Source organism: Mustela erminea, chromosome 8 (assembly GCF_009829155.1).
Source record: "Mustela erminea isolate mMusErm1 chromosome 8, mMusErm1.Pri, whole genome shotgun sequence".
Taxonomy (NCBI): domain Eukaryota; kingdom Metazoa; phylum Chordata; class Mammalia; order Carnivora; family Mustelidae; genus Mustela; species Mustela erminea.
In genome coordinates this window covers 82,378,747-82,397,986 of record NC_045621.1, presented here as the reverse complement: position 1 = coordinate 82,397,986, position 19,240 = coordinate 82,378,747, and the positions used below count along the sequence as shown (strand labels likewise).

Sequence of the window (19,240 nt, the reverse complement as noted above, 5' to 3'; positions counted from 1 at the left end):
AGGCAGAAAGAAACCAAAGTTTCATCTCACCATTATAGACCATTTGAAAATTAAAGGGCTCCTCTTCATAGATGTCATTTAAATGTTTCATTGCTATAATAAGACAGATTTCCAAGACTGACAGACCTATACAGTAAAAGGAAAACAAATTATGAGCTGTATGTTAACTTACTGATCCATAAGATTGAAATAACTGTCTTCCAAAGAGAATGATAAAGTGAAAGACCATTGTTCTGAGGGGTGGCAGGAGATCAAGACATCCCCCAGGTTCAAATGATCTTTCAGTCACTATTACTTATACAATCCTAAGCAAACTGCTCAACCTTCCTGGGCTTAGCTTTCATATAAGCAAACTAAGAATCTTCTTAAGCTTACAGAGATGTTATAAGGATTAGAGAGAGTATTATCAAGCACTGATCACATGGCTCATAATAAACATAAACTGACACTTCAACTGTGTACTTTATATATTTTTAAAAACTTTATTTATTTGAGAAAGAGAGAGAGAAGACCAGACTCCCCACTGAGCAGAGAGCCCGACCCAGGGCTCTTGAGATCATGACCTGAGCTGAAGGCAAACACTTAAGAGAATGAGTCACCCAGGTGCCCCTGCAATTATGTACTTTAAATCACATGGGGTCCTTGACTATTCATAGAAACCCTGAACACTTGGAGATTATATTTACATTTTTTTCTAAAATAAGAAAATTCATTAGATTCTTCAAAGGGAGAGTGAACCTTCAATGCTACGGCTCTCTAGTGACACCCAATGCAATGTGAACACCTGCAATACAAGTCTTAGCTGGACTTCCAATGTAACAAGGCAGGGAGAGCATCAGTGTTCTTCCACTTTAAATGGGAATCATAATACCTTTTGTAGGGCTTAATTAAAGGCTACATGGACTTAAAAGTAGTCTGTATTATACCCAATTTTAAGTATAATTTTGAAAAATTCCATTATGTTAACTTAAATTTATAAAAAACTAATTAAACAGGCATCTCACCATGTACAATATTTGCTTTAGAGTCCATGCTACACAACTGGTTTGCCTCCATCAGATCTGCTGCAGTCATAAATGGGTGTGATGTTGTTACACGATTTAAAGCAAGCATCTAGGGAAATGTGGATCAAAAAAACATTTACATGTTTACTTAGGCATTCTGGAGATATTACTGAACAAAACTTCTTAATTTGGAGTCTATTCTTATGGGAGACTTAATATTAATGCTTGGGAAAGGTATTCTCACACTTGGCTCTAATATAGTGTTCCAGTACATATGTTATATAGGTCTGTAAATGTAAAGCATAAAAAAAAAAGGTCTTGCTGCTCTACCTCTTCCTACACACAAGCAAGAAGAGATCAAAAATAGGTAAGAATGCTGTTCAAAGGTTATTTTGATTTCACAGGAAAATGGAGTAGGGAAGTTACCTGAGCTCACTTTCCCCCACAGACACAAGAATGCAACTACATACAAAGCAACTCTGAGAAGCTCTGAAAACTAGCAGCGTAGGAGTGTGAGAGAGTGTGTGTGTGTGTGTGTGTGTATGTGTGCGCGCGCGCGCGTGTGTGTCTGTATGCAGCTGAAGATATTTTAAAAAGCCACACTGAGAAGGGTAAAAAGAGGCAGAGATATGGTTGGGGTAGGAACCATACACCGAGTGCAGCGATCCACAGCGGGAGGTGTGGAGGTCCTTCCTGAGGAGTGAGGGGTTCAGATCCCACACTGGGCACCCTCTGCCTTGGTTATCTGTACCAGGAAGACAAGTCCCTATAATGCATGGCTTCAAAAAATCAGAGGGGCTTAATTCTGGGAGAGCCAGAGGGACTATAGGAAATGGAGACTCTATTCTCATAGGGCACATACATAATTTCAATTGCTCAGAGGCAAGTTTGAAAAACACCTGGGCCATATGGGAAGGTATACTTGACTAAGGCATACATAGTGCTGGAGGGACAAGTATCTGTAGGAGCTTTCTTTGAAAATGGAAGTGCTGGCAGCACTATTTTTCTTCTTTTCCTTCAGGAAAGTTAGAGGCTTGTAAGAGCCAGTTGTGACACTATTCATCTATCTCATTAGGACCACTATTCACGCCAGGGGAAATTCCCCTGTGGAACTGCACTGTATTAATCTAGGTAGGTATTCTTCCAAGTAAGTCCTACCCAAGGGAAGCGGAACCAACCCTACCCGCCAGCAAGCACACAAGAGTCTTGGTGGGATCTCACAATGAGCCACAGAGAGGCTACTCCCTCTCACCTGCCCTGAGCAGCCACAGCCGGGTCTCTCAGATACCTGGACTGGGACCAGCTCCACACACTGGTGTGCCTCCAATAGTTGTGGTGAGGCATTGCTGCCATTTGGGTCAGGAACCAGCCCTGACAAATGTGCCCTCAGCAGTCGGGGCCCAGTGACAAGAGATGTGCAAGCACCCACATAAAACAGCCCTAAAGCTCCAGATTCTAGTGACCCGAAAGGATTGTACTTCTGGGCTCCAGAGGATGCCTTCTACATAAGGCTGCTACTTCTAAGATCAAGAGACACAGCTACCTAATATAAACAAACACTACATCAGACAAAATGAGGAGACAGAAGAGTATGTTCCAAATGAAAAAGACAAAACTTCAGAAAAAAAACTAACCAATGGAGTTATGTAAGCAATTTGCCTGATGAAGATGTCAAAATAATGGTCATAAAGATAATCATCAAACTTGGGAGACAAGTGGATGAACTTAGAACAAGCAGATGAATTTAGTAAGAACTTCAATAAAGAGGTAAGAAATATAAAAAAGAATCAGTCACAGCTGAAGAATACAGTAAGTGAAATGAATAAATGATTAAAAGAAGAATGGATCAGCAATCTGGAAGACAAAGTAATGGAAAGGACCCAAGTTGTATGGCAAAGAGGAAAAATAATTTAAAAAATGAGAATATGTTAAGGGACCACTAGGACAACATCAAGCATACTGACATTCACATTCCAGAGGTCCCAGAAGAAGAAAGAGAGTAAGGGGAAGAAAACTTATTTGAAGAAATGATAGCTGAAAACTTCCCTAATCTGGGGAAGGAAATAGACATCCAGGTCCAGGAAGTACAGGAAGCCTCAAAGAAGACAAATCCAAGGTCTATATGCATGATACATAATATTCAAAGTGCTGAAAGGAAAAAACCTACAACCAAGAATATTCTATATAGGAAGATTATTATTCAGAATTAGAGAAAACGTTTCCAAGATAAAGTTTAAGAAATTCGTCACCACTGAACCAGCCTTACAAGAAATGTTAAGAACTTCTTTAAGCAAAAAAGAAAAGGCCCTAAGAGGAAATTTAAAAATTACTAAAGAAAAATTTCATTGGTAAAAGCAAATATACAGTAAAAGGAGGAGAGCAATCAATTATAAAGCTTGTAGGAAGATTAAAAACTAATAAAATCAGCTATATCTTAGTTAAGGTATATCCTAAGTAAAAAGATGTAAAACGTGAGATCAAACACATCAAGTGTGAGAATGGGAGAAGAGTAAACATTTAGTGCTTTTAAAATGATTTTCGTTTGTTTCTTATGTAGGCTCAATGCCCAGTGTGGAGCCCAATGAGGGGCTTGAACTCATAACCCTAAAATAGAGACCCGCCCCGGGTTCAAGAATTGGACATTTAACCAACTGAGCCACCCAGGCGCCCCTAAAATGCTTTTGATTTTAAGCAACTACCAACTTAAAATAGATTGCTAACATACAGTTGAACCTCATGGTAAACACAAACCAATTTAAAAGAGGTACACAAAAAATAGAGAAAGGAATCCAAACATAATACTAAAGAAAGTCATAAAATCATAAGACAAGAGAACAAGAGAAAAAAGGAACATGAAAGAACTACAAAAGCAAACAAAATAAAACGCAAGGGCAATAAGTACATACCTATCAATAACCACTTTTAATGTCAACAGACTAAGTGCTCCAATCAAAAGGCATAAGGTTGCTGAACAGATTAAAAAAATAAGACCCATCTACATGCTGCCTACACAAGACTCACTTCAGGCCTAAGGATACATACACACTGAAAGTGAAGTGATGGAAAAAGCCCATGCAAATGGGGGGGGGGGAGGCTAGGGTAGCAATGCTTATTATACCAGACAAAAAAAACAAACAAACAAGGACTGTAATAAGACACAAAGAAGAACATCATATAAAGGGATCAATCCAATAAGAGAATACAATAACTGTAAATACATATGCACCCAACACAGAAGCACCCAAATATATAAAGCAAATATTAACAGACACAAAGGGAGAAACTGACCAAATACTATAATTTTATAATTATAATTACAATTACATATTAATTACAATTTAACACCCCTTACATCAATAGATTATCCAGTCAGAAAATCAGTAAGGAAACGCCAGCCTTAACAGACTTAGCCAGATGGATTCAGCAGATAGCTACAGATCATTCCATCCAAAAACACTACCAAAAGCATTCCTGTCAAGTGTATGTAGAATATTCTCCAGGACAGGTTACACGTTAGGCCAGAAAACAAGTCTCAATAAATTTAGTTAAGAATGAAATTATATAAAACATCTTTTCTGAGTATAATGGTATGAAACAGGAAATCAATCACAAGAAAAAAAAAAGGAAAAACCATGAACATTTGAGACTAACCAACATTTAGAGACTAAACAACATTTGGAGACTAAACAACATAATGAGTTAACAAAGAAATCAAAGAGATAACAAAAAACTACATGGTGGCAAATGAGAATGTTAACACAGTGTTCTAAAAATCTTTGGGACAGAAAAAAGCAGTTTGAAGAAGAAAGTTTATAGCAATACAGGTCTACCTCTAGATACAAGAAAAATCTCAAGTTAAGAATTGAATGTTACATTTAAAAGAACCAGAAAAAGAACAAAGCCTAAAGCCAGTACAAGGGAGGAAGAAGTAAAGATCAGAATGAAAACAAATGAAAGAGAGATTTAGAAAAAAGCAAAAACAAAAACCAACAACAGAAAAGGCATCAATGAAAAGAGCTGGTTGTTTGAAAAGATAAACAAATTTGATAAACCTTTAGAGAGATTCATCAAGATAAAAAGAGGACTCAAATCAGAAATAAAAGAGAAGTTACAACTGACACTAAAGAAATACAAAGGATTATAAGATCTAAGAGACTACTGTGAAAATTTATACACCAACAAACTGGACAACCCACAAGAAATGGATAAATTCCTAGAAACATACACTCTTCCAAGACTGAATCAGGAAGAAAGAGAAAATCTGAACTATGACTAACAAAACTGAAACAGTAACTTAAAAACTCCCATGGGGCGCCCTGGGTGGTACAGTGGATTAAGCTTCCAACTCTTGGTTTCCACTCAGATTGTGATCTTAGGGTCCGGAGATCAAGTCCTTGTTGTGCTCCCTGCTCAGTGTGGTCTGCTTGAGATCCTCTCTCCTCTGCCCCTCTCACTCATGCTTGCACTCTCTCTCAAATAAATAAACCATTAAAAATATATAAAAAACTCCTAAGAAATAAAATTCTAGGACCAGATGAATCCTCCTAAATATTGAGTTGATTGATACCTTTACATCTCAAACTATTCCAAAAAATGGAAAAGGAAGGAATGGTTATGAGGCCAGCATTAACCTGATACCAAAACCACTACAAAAACAGAAAATTACAGGCCAATATTCCCAATGAACACAGGTACAAATATCTTCAACAAAATATTAGCAAACTGAATACAATACATCAAAAGGTTCACTCATCATGATCAAGTGGGATTTATCCCAGGGAAGCAATGACGGTTCATTATCCACAAATCAATCAGCACGATGCACCACATTAACAAAATGAAGCATAAAAATCATATAATCATCACAACAGATGCAGAAAAGTTTGGCAAAATCCAATATCCATTCATGATAAAAGCACTTAGCTAAGTTATATAGAGGAAACATACCTCAATAAAATAAAGTCCACCCACACAAGAAAATCCACAGGCAGCATCATAAAAGCTGAAAGCTTCTCCTTAAAGGTCAGGAACAAGACAAAGAATGCAGACTCTCACACTTTTAATCAACATGCTACTGGAAGACCTAACTACAGCAATCAGACAAGAAATAAAAAGCATCCAAAGTAGTTAAGGAAGAGGTAAACTTTCACTATTTGCAGATGATATAATATTAGGAATAGTATTAGGATGGAAAAAGTCAAAAAGTCATTAGAACTAACAAATACTTAGGTAAAGTTGCAGGATACAAAAGTAACATAGAGAAACCTGCTGCATTTCTACATTAATAAAAAGCTAGCAGAAAGTGAAATTGAGAAAATAGTCCCATTTACAAATGCATCAAAAAGAATAAAATACCTAGAAATAAATTCAGCCAAACAATGAGGTGAAAAATTTTCCCTCTAAGACCAATTAAGACACTGATTAAAGAAATTGAGGATGACAATAATCAATGGAAAAAATATATATGCTCATGGACTGGAAGAACTAACATTGTTTATATTTGTTCTACCTTAAGCAATCTATAGATTCAATGGAACCTCTATCAAAATACCAACAGCATTTTCCACAGAACTAAAACAAATAATTCTAAAATTTGTATAAAACCACAAAGGACCCTGGAAAAGCCAAAGTGATCTTCAGAAAGAACAAAGCTGGAAATCTCACAATCCCAGATTTTAAACTATATTACAAAGCTATAGCAACCAAAACAGTATGGTATTGGCATGGAAATAGACACAAAGATCAATGGAACAAAAGAGTGAAACCAAAAATAGAGCCACACATTTATGGCCAATTCATCCATGACAAAAAAAGGCTAGAATATACAATGGAGAAACGATAGTCTTCAATAAATGTTGTTGGGAAAATTGTACAGCTACATGCAAAAGAATGAAACTGGACCACTTTCTTACATCATATATAAAAATAAACCCAAAATGGATTAAAGACCTAAATTAAGGCCTGAAACCATAAAACTCTTTAAAAACAAAACACTGGTCAGTAAACACTTGGATATCTGTTTTAGCAATATTTTTTTGTTAACTGTCTCTACAAACAAGGACAACAAAAAATAAACAACTGAGACTACCTAAAACTAAAAATACTTTTGAACAGCACAGTACAGTACAGGGAACCATCAACAAAACAAAAAAGTCAATCTAATAACTTCTCCCATATTTGCAAATATATCTGATTAAGAAATTAATGCCCCAAATATAAAAAGAACTCCTAGAACTTAATACCAAACCTGAAACAGTTGGATTTAAAAATGGGAAAGGAGCTGAACAGACACTTCCAAAGACATACAGATGGCCAACAGACACATGAAAAAATGTTCCACATCAATCATTATCAGAGTAACACCAAAAAAAAAAAAAAAAAAAAAATCACAGTGAGATTACTTCACACCTGTCAGAATGGCTAGTATCAAAAAATGTAAGAACAATAAGTGACAGGGAGGATGTGGAAAAAAAGGAACCCTCCTGCTGTTTGTGGGAATATAAATTGGTACAGCCAGTATGAAAAATAGTAGGGAGATTACTCAAAGAAGTAAAAACGGAACTACAATACAATTCAATTCCATTTCTTGATATTTACTAGTAGAAAACAAAAGCACTAACTCAAAAAGACATTTGTACCCCTATTTCATTACAGCATATTTACAAGAGCCAAGATACGAAAGCAACCTACATATCAATCAACAGGTGAATGGAAAAAGATGATACACACACAATGAAATATTACTCAGACATAAAAAAGAAAAATGAAATCCTGCCATCTGTGCCAACATGGATGGACTGAGGGTGTATTATGCTAAGTGAAATAAGTTTGACAGAAAATGACAAATACCGTATGATTTTACTTACATGTGGAATCTAAAAGCAAAAACAGACTTACAAATACAGAGAACAAACTTATGGTTGCCAGAAGGGAGAGGAGTAGAGATGGGTCAAATAGGTGAAGGGGATTGAGAAGTACAGACTTCCAGTTATAAAATAAGTAAGTCTAAGAGACATAAAGTACAGCATAGGGAATATAGTCAATTACACTGAAATAACTCTGTAAAGTGACATATGGTGACTATACTTACCACGGTGAGCATTTTGTAATATATAAAAATGTCTAATCACTAGGCTTGTATGACTGAAACTAATGTAATGTCAACTGTACTTCAAAAACATTATTATTCAAAGCCCTAGACCAAACCAAAAAGGCAGACCTGTGACTTGTATAAGCTTTTTTTTTTTACTAATTGTTACCGAATAATTAACCAGTTCAGGTCAATATTAAGTGACAGAAGTTACCTACTTTATGTTCAACTGTACCTAAAAGAAAAAAATTAAAAACCAAAATTATACCTAGAGACAACTTTTCATGTAGCTGTTGCCTTTCCAACAATTTGAAGATTTAAGTGTAATTTTCGTAACATTTAAATGTAGTTCTTAAATAAGGTAAGCAGAGTTAGCGGATGAAAATATATATTTAATTAAACGTGAATTCCAGTTAAACAATGAGTAATTTCCAAGTGTAATTAAGTACCATGTAATACTGAAGAAATATTTATACTAAAAACTCTCTCTCATGTTAACCAGGGCCCAGGGTCCTTACTTGAACAGAAGAGTTTGGAAATCCTTGTCCTTCATTCCCCTACTGGGAGAGAACCTGGTTACACAGTAACTCTTTCCCTTATTCTTCCCCTTTACTCTTGTCTTTACTATAAAGTATTTTTGACATAAAAAGGCAAAATAATAATGTATTGGATATCTACAACTACTTCCTGAGCTTACAAAATATAATCTTAGAGGATCTATTTCTTCGGATACTCTACTCTTCCTTATACAAAAAAAACCATGTTGTTATTTTTCTACTACACATGTATACATTCCTAGACAATGCAGAGTAATTTCCAAATTTTATATAAATACCATATTATACTTCTACAACTCTTGGCTGAACACGTACTGAGAATTTATAATGTTGAGGTATTATTTCTAGTTCATTCATTTTTTCTGTTGTATTATATTCCTTAATGTATACTCACAATTTATTAATTCTTTCCCTTATTGATAGATATGTCATTTCTTTTTGCAATTATAAATAAGGTTGCTGCAAACAATCTTTCCATATCTTCTTGTGCATCAGAGTTTCTTTAGAAAACTAATTTGCCAAACTGTTTTCCAAAGTACCTAGATATACTTACACTACTAGCAGTCATAAATTTTAATAGTCACAGACATTTACTACACCATTACAGATAAACTTACCATTAGACATAAACATATTTCTATATACTAAGAATGAGCACATTGAAAACCTAAATAAAAACAAGATATTGGGGTGCCTGGGTGCCTCAGTGGGTTAAAGCCTCTGCCTCCAGCTCAGGTCATGATCCCAGGGTCCTGGGATCGAGCCCCGCATCAGGATCTCTGCTCAGCGGGGAGCCTGCTTCCTCCTCTCTCTCTGCCTGCCTCTGCCTACTTGTGATCTCTGTCTGTCCAATAAATAAATAAATAAAATCTTAAAAAAAAACAAAAACAAAAACAAAAAAACAACAACAGGATATCACTTAAATATGATATTTACAAAATATCAGTTCCACAGAAAATTAAATACTTAAGTATATATTTTAAACATATACCAAAAAACAAAATAAAACAAAAACAAAAAATAAAAATAAAAAAATAAATATAAACAAAACCTGTATGGCAAAAATTATAAAATGATAATTAAACAAATCAAAGAAAAAGTAAATAAAAGGAGAAATGTACCCTATTCTAGACTGGATGATTCAATGTAGTAATCATGTTAATTCTCCCAAAATTTATCTGTAAGTTTAATCAATTCCCAACAAAATACAATTACCTGATGAAATAAAATGAGTATAAAAATAAGAAAATACAAACCAATAGCATGTGTAATGACCGCAGGTTTTTGTTGACATTGAAATGCTTTTGTAGTACTTCTCGCACACTTCTATCTTCTGTGAGACCCTAGAGAGAGAGGCAAAAAAAAAAAAAAAATCAAAATAGGTTAAGTAACACGGCGGTTTAAAACCTAACTATAATGTGCCTCACTAGTTGGTGTACCTCATTAACTCTGATATTTATTCATTATTAAATAGGTGTTGGTTTTATTTGTAGAAACAAAAATCAAAACGAAACTTCCAGTCTATTGTTTTCTTCTTATCTCTTTATGTTAATTAAATAACACACAGAAACCAAACATAGTACCCGCTACCCAAACTTTCTGGTCTAAAAAGGCAAACCATATAGTCATACCAGTGGGATGATCATAATTCAGCACAAAACACAATAGAGAGTAAGAGTTACCATATTTGGAAACACAAGGTAAAGCAGTACAAAGAATGCTTAAATTGTATGAGTCATTAAGCTAAAAAGAAAGCGCGTTCCAGTTATAGGGAACAGTATGAGCAATGCTGAAAGATCATGGCATACTAACAGAAAAATGAATAGTCATGTAACCCTGAGTTCCAGTTATTGGTGAAGTGATTTCATGGAAAGACAATGACAGAAAAATCTAATTGTAGGCCACTGTAACTGTCCATATAAGAGACAAAAAGGGTCTGAATTAAAATAGTATGAACAGAGAATTAAGACATTTATAGAAGACATGGTCTGAAGGAGAGTCAAACGGTGATGTGTGGAGAAGCAAGGGCTTGAGAAAGGGAAGAAAAAAATCAGAAATAATATTCTGGGGACAGAACATTCCAGGAGGAATGAAGAGTGAAATGTGGTCAAGAAGTGAAACTTGGTTATTAATATTAAAGAACAAAATAGAAAAAGAGCAAAGAGACTGAGAAAGGTACTGAAGACTGGAAGAGAATCCAAGAGAGGGCAATTAAACCAAGGGAAGAAAACTTCAGGAAGGAAGTAATGATCAACAATGTAAATTACTTAGTATAATTAAACAAATATATTTGAGAAGAACTAATCACATTGGAAATTTGGAGAATAAGGTCCTTTGAAAAAGCAGTTGTGACTGCAGTGAATCACAATTAATAAAAAATAAGGTACACTTGGTATTACAGAAAAAATTAGATGTACAAAGAGTAAATTCATAGCTGGCAGAGCCAAAAACAGAGTGGGGAAGACTGACATAAATTTTCAAAAATCATCTGTAACAAATGAGGATACTTTTTCTTAGAACAAACAAAAAACCCCGAAAATCTTATTTTCTAGAGGTAAAACTGTTATATTTCTACGTCCACTGCAAGAAGATCCAGATTCAGGAATAAGTTCTAGTATAATGAAATAAAGTTTTATGCTTTCAGTAAATACATTATCCTAGTTATAGTCCTCATTCCTTTGTCATTATTTTCAGTATTCTCTCTGAACTTAACAGCATGGGTTTTGTTTTGTTTTGTTTTGTTTTTAGAGAGAGAGAGATGACAAGTAGGCAGAGAGAGAGGGAAGCAGGCTCCCTGCTGAGCAGAGAGCCAGATGCGGGGCTCAATCCCAGGACTGGGATCATAACCTGACCAGAAGGCAGAGGCTTAACCCAATGAGCACCCAGGTGCCCTTATACATATCTTTGTATCATAAAAGGATCAGATATTCTCTGAGAGTACACAAGATGAACACAAAATAATAAAGCAAAGTAGTACACATAAAAAACTTTTGGGAATTAATTGCAGTTTTATTAAAACTATAAAAAAATTACCTGGCACAAAAATATTGGTAGAAGAAATTTTCTCCCTAAGAATCAATTATTTTTAATAGCAGTTAACTGCTTTTCTTCTACATGATGCTTCAAAAGGCTAACCTATACTCTGCTTGTGTTCTTAAATTTTTAGAGGTCTGAATCCAACTCCCCATCTTTCTTAAAGCTATCACCTTCTTGCTTCCATAATTACTTAATGTGTTTTAAAAATGAAAAGTCTAGGGACGCCTGGGTGGCTCAGTTGGTTAAGCAGCTGCCTTCGGCTCAGGTCATGATCCCAGCGTCCTCGGATCGAGTCCCACGTCGGGCTCCTTGCTCAGCAGGGAGCCTGCTTCTCCCTCTGCCTCTGTCTGCCTGTGCTCTCTCTCTCCCCCTCTCTCTCTCTCTGATAAATAAATAAAAATCTAAAAAAAAAAAAAAAAAAGAAAAGTCTAGAAGATCTATATATGTGAGCCATTAAAAAAAAAAAAATCCTTATTAGACTTTCACCTTGATTCCAATACTATAAACTACTTGGAGATAAGGCTATTATATGATAGTCATTGAACATATTAGATCTTGGGTTTTGAAACACGACTAAATTTCTTATTTTTCTGGACTGAAAGCTCCCTTATAGCTCGCTCAGGAAATGACACAAGAGAAATAAAGACAAAGAATGACTGACTGACATCACCCTTATAGGAACATGGGGAAATTCCCAGAAACAAAACAGATCTCTCCTGTTATTCAAGGAAGCTGAAATACTAAGGTTTCACTGATGAACACATGAGTAGAAGCTGCAGAAGCAAGTTCTTATTGTACCAATGTTACAGTTTGCCTGTCTGGTGCCCTCTCCACAGGCAGATTCTAAGCAGAATGTAACAGAGTTTCACTAGTATCTCAGAACTCATGATGCTCCACGGATAACTCAGTGGCAGCAGGATATGTACTAAACCTCCTAGTCAGTTCCTGGCGAATCTTCTCACCTTCTGTTAACTCAACAGGGAAGATGACAGTAGGTAAATATTCCTTGAACTTAGCTATAGTTATTTGGAGGAATTTGCTTTGAGAAGAATTAGTTACGATCCTTTAAAATGTTCTTTCATACAGGGATTTCTCCTTATACTGTCATGCTGAGATGTTGTTTGCTCTGCTTAACTAATTTGTACCACTAAAACATTCAAGTTAGATGATATGTTCAATGCTATCCCGAAAATATTTCTTGGATGAGATTCCGCAGGACCTGTTATCTATACCATTGTTTCTGTTTTAAGCTTGGAATAAGAAAAACTTGCTGGGTAGTCAGTACTGTAGTCAGTACTGAGAGAAAGGATAGCTCCCTCAGGGTAAACCCCCCTTTCCTGGGCAAGGCCTCTGGCCATGGTGCTGACATATATTTCAAGTGAAGCTCACCCATTAGCATACCAAAAGGAAGCAGCAAATGAGGGTGAGGACTAAGGGAACAAAATACTAGACCTAAGAGACAAAAACTGCAGTGGTACTAGTTCTACATTATAAAAGAAATGCAAGATGGTAAAACAAAAAAAACAAAACAAACAAACAAAAAAAAACCCTAAAAAACAAAAGCATAGTGCTCACATTCATTTCTACCATCTGCCCCCAAATTCAGTAATACAGAATCAGCAAAAAAGGATCAGAAACCTAAGGGTTAGCCACTTTCCTGCTACATGGTTACCATTTTCTCAGTCATCCAGAATTATGCTTCACCAGTAATCCTTCTCATCTAATTGCTTTATATACCTACTTGGATTCACAGAATGCAATATTCTGTGAAGGACTGAAAGACAGGTGTCAGCACTGTATCACCTGGGCTAGGTAGTCATCTCAGGAAAAGAAAGGGAGCAGAGACAGAAATAAAAGTTGTGGCAAAGCAAAGATATTTAAATATTATGAAAGACTGCATTTGAATCTCTAAAGCAGTCAGAAAAACATACTGTTGTAACAAGATAATCAATTCAAGTGAAAAGTGAAAGTCTGTAAGGCACTGTAAGGTGGATTCAGAGGTCAAAGATGCAGAGCTCTGCTCCACATCAGGCCTAGGTAAAGAAAGGGACAATGTGGGAGTGCCAAATATAAAGGGTTCCTAAAGAATAGAATCTTATAATTAAAATATCAAAAAAACTTATCTGGGCTAAAAACATCTCAGTCCCAGACAAGATTAATCTGGGGAGAAAAGGAGAAGGAAAAATCTACACCTAATTATATCATAGAACAATATCTGAATTTTAAGGATTAAGATAACCATTTTTACACACAATTCTGTATAGTTATACAACAAAAAATATAAAATTGTCAATCAGAACAAAACAGAAAAAGGTAAAACAAAATAATACACAAAGTTTGAACTCCTTCTATAAAAACAACTTTAGGGGACGCCTGGGTGGCTCAGTTGGTTGGACGACTGCCTTCGGCTCAGGTCATGATCCCGGAGTCCCGGGATCAAGTCCCGCATCGGGCTCCCAGCTCCATGGGGAGTCTGCTTCTCCCTCTGACCTTCTCCTCGCTCATGCTCTCTCTCACTGTCTCTCTCTCTCAAATAAATAAATAAAATCTTTAAAAAAAAAAAAAAAACAACTTTAGTATGCATAATGTTTGAAAGGCTATAAACCAAATAACTACTCTATAGTATCAGGAAGTAGAATGGGCATATATATAAGGCAAACTTGCACCTTTTAACATATATTCTTATGCCCTGATTAACTTTTAGTAATCTCTACACCCAATGTGAGGCTTGAAACCACACAACCCCAAGATCAAGAGTTGCATGCTCTTCTGACTAAGCCAGTAAGGTGTTCCCTTGTTCAGTGAACTTTTAATTTTAAAAAATGAGAAGTGCCAAATTAATAGTGCTTAGATTAGCAGATTATATTTTATAATCAAACAAGAATCAACTTTAAGTTTTGCAAGATGAGTAAATTTTGGAATATAGTAACTGTAAAAACATGACTATGGTTTAATACAGTACTGTACACTTGAGGTTTGCTTACAAGACAGCTCGTAAATATTCTCACCTCTTCCCACAAAGGAAGTAAAAAAGAGAAAAAAAGAAGAGAAAGAAAATGGTAACTACTGAGGTGATGGATGCCTTGAATAGCTTCACTGTGGTATTTCTTGATGTATATGCATTATGCATATCATAACATCAAGCTGTCTACCTGAAACATATATAATTTATTTTGTCAATTTATTGTCAATTTATTTTGTCAATTGTATTTCAACAAAGCTGGGAAAAATTAAAAAATAAATAATAAAAAAATAAAAAATAAAAAAACAAAATAAATCAAAATCCTTTAAATTATTTTTTGGTTGAATTTTTTTTTTTAATTTTTATCTAGATTTTTAATTTCTTTTCAGCATTCCAGAATTGTTTCACTTTTAATTTGGTATTGGTATTTAAGATCAAAATCACGACTGCTTTGCAAATCAGTATTTGTATATCCATTGGGTAAATACCCAGTAGTGCAATTGCTGGATAGTAGGGTACTTCCATTTCTAACTTTTTTGAGTAACCTCCATACTGTTTTCCACAGTGGCTACACTAGTTTCAATTCCCACCAACAGTATGAAAGGGTTCCCCTTTTTAGATGTCCTTACCAACATTTGTTGTTTCCTAGGTTAATGTTAGCCATTCTGACAGGTGTGATGTGATACCTCATTGTCGTGATTTGTATTTCCCTGATGATAAGTGACGTTGAGCACCTTTTCGTGTATCCATTAGCCATCTGTATGTCTTCTTTGGAAAAATGTCTATTCATGTCTTCTGCCCATTTTTAAACTGGATTATTTGATTTTCTGGGAATGGAGTTTGTTAAGTTCTTTATATATTTTGGATTCTAAGACTTTATTTAGCAGATAGGTCATTTGCAAATATCTTCTCCCATTCTGAAGGTTGCCTTTTAGTTTTGTTGACTGTTTCCTTTGCTGTGCAGAACTTTTTTATCTTGATGAAGTCCCAATAGTTAATTTTTGCTTTTGTTTCCCTTGCCTCAGGAGATTTATCTAGTAAGAAGTTGCTAAGGTTGGTCAAGGTCAAAAGAGTTGCTGCTTGTGTTCTCTTCTAGGACTTGAATGTTTTCCTGTCTCACATTTAGGTCTTTTAGCCATTTTGAATTTATTTTTGTGTAGCATTACTAACAGTAGCCAAATTATGGAAAGAGCCCAAATGTCTATCAGTTGATAAATGGATAAAGAAGTTGTGGTGTGTATATAAAAAGGAGTATTATTTAGCCATAAAAAAGAATGGAATATTGCCAGTTTCAACGGCATGAATGAAACTAGAGATATTATGCTAAGCAAAATAAAGTCAGCCAGAGAAAGACAAATATCATTTCACTTACATGGAATTTAAGTGTAATAGAAGAAAATAGGAGGGAAAAAAAGAGAGACAAACCAGGAAACAGACTCTTTTTGTTCATTTGTTCTTAAGATTTTATCTGAGAAAGAGAAAGAGTGGGAGAAAGAGGGAGAGATAGAGAGAACATGAAACAGACTCTGCGCTGAGCACAGAGCCTGATGCAGGCACAGACCTCATGACTGCAAGATCATGACTTAAGCCAAAACCAAGAGTGGGACACTTGAATGACTGAGGCATCCAGGTGCCCCTAGACTCTTAACTATAGAGAACAAACTGAAGATTGCTGTAGGGGAGGTGGGTAGGGGTTGGGTTATATGGGTTGTGGGTATTAAGGAAGGCACTTTTTGTGATGAGAACTGTGTGTATATGTTAGTGATGAACTGCTGAATACTACACCTGAAACTATTATTACATTGTACATTAACTAAATGGAATTTAAATAAAAAGTTAAAACTACAATAATAAAATAATTACTGCTCTGACATAAAAAATTTTTTTAAGTCAGTGAATATACATTTTGCAACTTTAATTATCCAAAGATCTAATCATCCTCATCAATATTTAATATCACAGACCAGTTTTTCCCAATTCTTTCAAAACCAAGGATTCTACACTATTTTCTACTTTCAGAAGACCCATATTTTTGGAAGATTCTACCATGTGGATTTATTCTGCAACACTGTTTTTCAATTGTGTTATTAAACATAGTCCCATACATATATTCTCTCCTTTCTCTCTGCCAACTGAAAACTCTTGACAATGTAAGATAAACTTATGCTAGTATGTTGAGTTGATATGACAATGGTCTACATAAGTTAGGCTATTCAATGTAAGTGTAGATAAAATTACAGAGTCCACAAGGTTTAGTAAATCTTTATATCAACATGTGAGTGTGCTAAGACCCTGAGAGCTCCAGAGATAAGATGAGATTCACCAATATACACAATACAACTTAAAAGACCCAATGAAATAAAAGCTGAAATTGTATGAGAATCAGGGGTGGAGGGAAAATCCATACTGGATAATTAGTTAGGTATGAACCACTAAGCTAAAAAACCTGCTAAACTAATAAATAATGAAAATAATATTTTTATAATATTCTAAAATTAATAGAATAATCTAAAATTTTAAGACCGAACAAAAAATCTCATTAAAGTTCTTTTGAGAGAAAAAATTTAGGATATGACAAATGTCTTTTAAAGAAAATAACACATACAAAGTATATAATTTGTATTAATACAGTTTTATGCTACAATAACATGAGAAACTTTCTGCTAATTTACAAATTTGTTTAAATTTGGAGGTTTTTATAAGCTTTCAATGGTACAGTAGGCACAAAAATTATTAAAACATTATTGCCTCTGTTCCAACTTACCTGAACATTCTCATTCCACCTCTCAGTGAAGATCTTGTCTGGAAATTCTGCAGGTAGAGATAATTGTTCTTTAAATATTTTAAGATACTGTGGAAATCCAAATGAATTCATTAAATGTATCTGCCGGTGAGAAAATCGTGACTTTACTCTTTTTTCTAAGAGTTCCAAAATATCCTTAAAAACAAACAAAAATCCATATAAGGTGTATGTTAAAAAAAAAAAACCAATATTAGAGGTATACATATTTGAACTATCACTATAATTAACAATGCTTAACCTGTAATACACAATTAAGCATTTTATTCAAGCCTCCAAAAACTCAAATCATTGCCTTCATTTCCTCACAGTTATGCAAGTCACTTTTAATAATCCCGTTCTAAGCATCTGTAGGCCTGGTGATGTCAATGCCTTTTTCCTACTATGCTAGTCTCAGTTAAGATTTAACATTTCAAGCCAATAATAATTGCAAAAAAAAAGTGACTATTATTGAATAGTTCTCTGCCACAATAACACTAAAAATTTCAATAAAGAATTTCATATATTCTATGAAAAATTCATATTAAAAAAGAGCAAAAGGTAGTAAATCTATTAATTGCTGAAAATTTAAACACTGTTTTATATAACAAAAACTCAGGAAGTAGCAAATGTAATGGAGAAGAATTGTTTACTACCTATAAATTCAAGCTGAAGCCATGCTGAACTGATGGAACAAACTACAGGAGAGGAAACTTGCAGGAACACAGCATGACACTGTTAAGTTATTCTGTCTTTTGACTTTTTTACAGTGATATTTTAGAAACTACTTGCATTTGTGCTATTTTTCCTTAAGAAGTTAGGAATCAACTTTTTTACTGTCAATTTTCTTTAAGAAAAAATGTAAAAAAAAAAAATGTGGTAAGGCCCTAAAATATGGATTTTTAAATCTACCCAGATGATTTTCATCATAGCTAGGTTAAGAAACCAATCATACAGAGTAAAGAATTCAAGTGATCAAAACGGGATCGTGGTTGGTCTGGAAAAGAAGACAGGAAAGATTAATAGCTTAGGGTTGGCAGGGAGAAAGTGAATGAAAAACCTGGAATGTTTTTTTTTTTTTTTTTTTAAAGATTTTATTTATTTATTTGTCATAGAGAGAGAAGCGAGAGCAAGCACAGGCAGACAGAGTGGCAGGCAGAGGCAGAGGGAGAAGCAGGCTCCCTGCCAAGCAAGGAGCCCGATGTGGGACTCGATCCCAGGATGCTGGGATCATGACCTGAGCCGAAGGCAGCCGCTTAACCAACTGAGCCACCCAGGCGTCCCAACCTGGAATGTTTTTATAGGTCAAAGAAAAATACAGTGCCAGCATAATTAAAAGAGAGTGAAGTTTTATGTTCAGAAACAGCTATATTATAAATTTTCTATTAATGAGCAGCTCTAGATCATCCATGTACAAGTGGCTAAAAGCAGTGTAAACAACACTCTATGCCAGCAATAATTAAGAGCTTGAACTGGGAATGGAAAGAAGGTGGAGGTAAAAGGTACTTTAGTTGTGGACAATAATGACTGAAGTTTGCAATGTGGAAATAAAGAGAATAGTGAAAAAAAAGAACTACTTTTACAGAGAAGAGGTTGTTTGCTAGCAAAGTAACTAACCCAACTATCCTTTCAAACACAGACATACAGATAGACCTGAACTGCACAGCTGGGAGAATTATACTATAGAATTTTTAAAGGCCTATGTAACACTGCTAAAGAGCACCTGATTCTTTATTTGGTCCTTCAATGGGTCAGTAACATTTGCCACTGCTACTTCTTACTTTGTGTTTTTTTTTGGCAAGAAGAAGAAAG

At 35.0% G+C, this 19,240-nt stretch overlaps 1 protein-coding gene across 2 annotated transcripts in view; it reads right to left on the bottom strand.

Annotated features, from left to right (window-relative positions):
- ORC4 (origin recognition complex subunit 4) overlaps window positions 1-19,240 on the bottom strand; it is a 54,484-nt gene that overhangs the window by 12,619 nt on the left and 22,625 nt on the right. For both annotated transcript variants that reach the window (XR_004288345.1, XM_032354064.1), the window contains exons 8-11: window positions 17,414-17,587; window positions 9,908-9,994; window positions 1,005-1,113; window positions 31-126 (exon numbers count right to left, since the gene is read on the bottom strand). Coding sequence is in view for 1 of the 2 variants with exons in the window: in XM_032354064.1 (XP_032209955.1) it covers window positions 31-126; window positions 1,005-1,113; window positions 9,908-9,994; window positions 17,414-17,587 (466 nt within the window). In the remaining variant the exon portion in view is untranslated. The remainder of the gene's footprint in view (window positions 1-30; window positions 127-1,004; window positions 1,114-9,907; window positions 9,995-17,413; window positions 17,588-19,240) is intronic.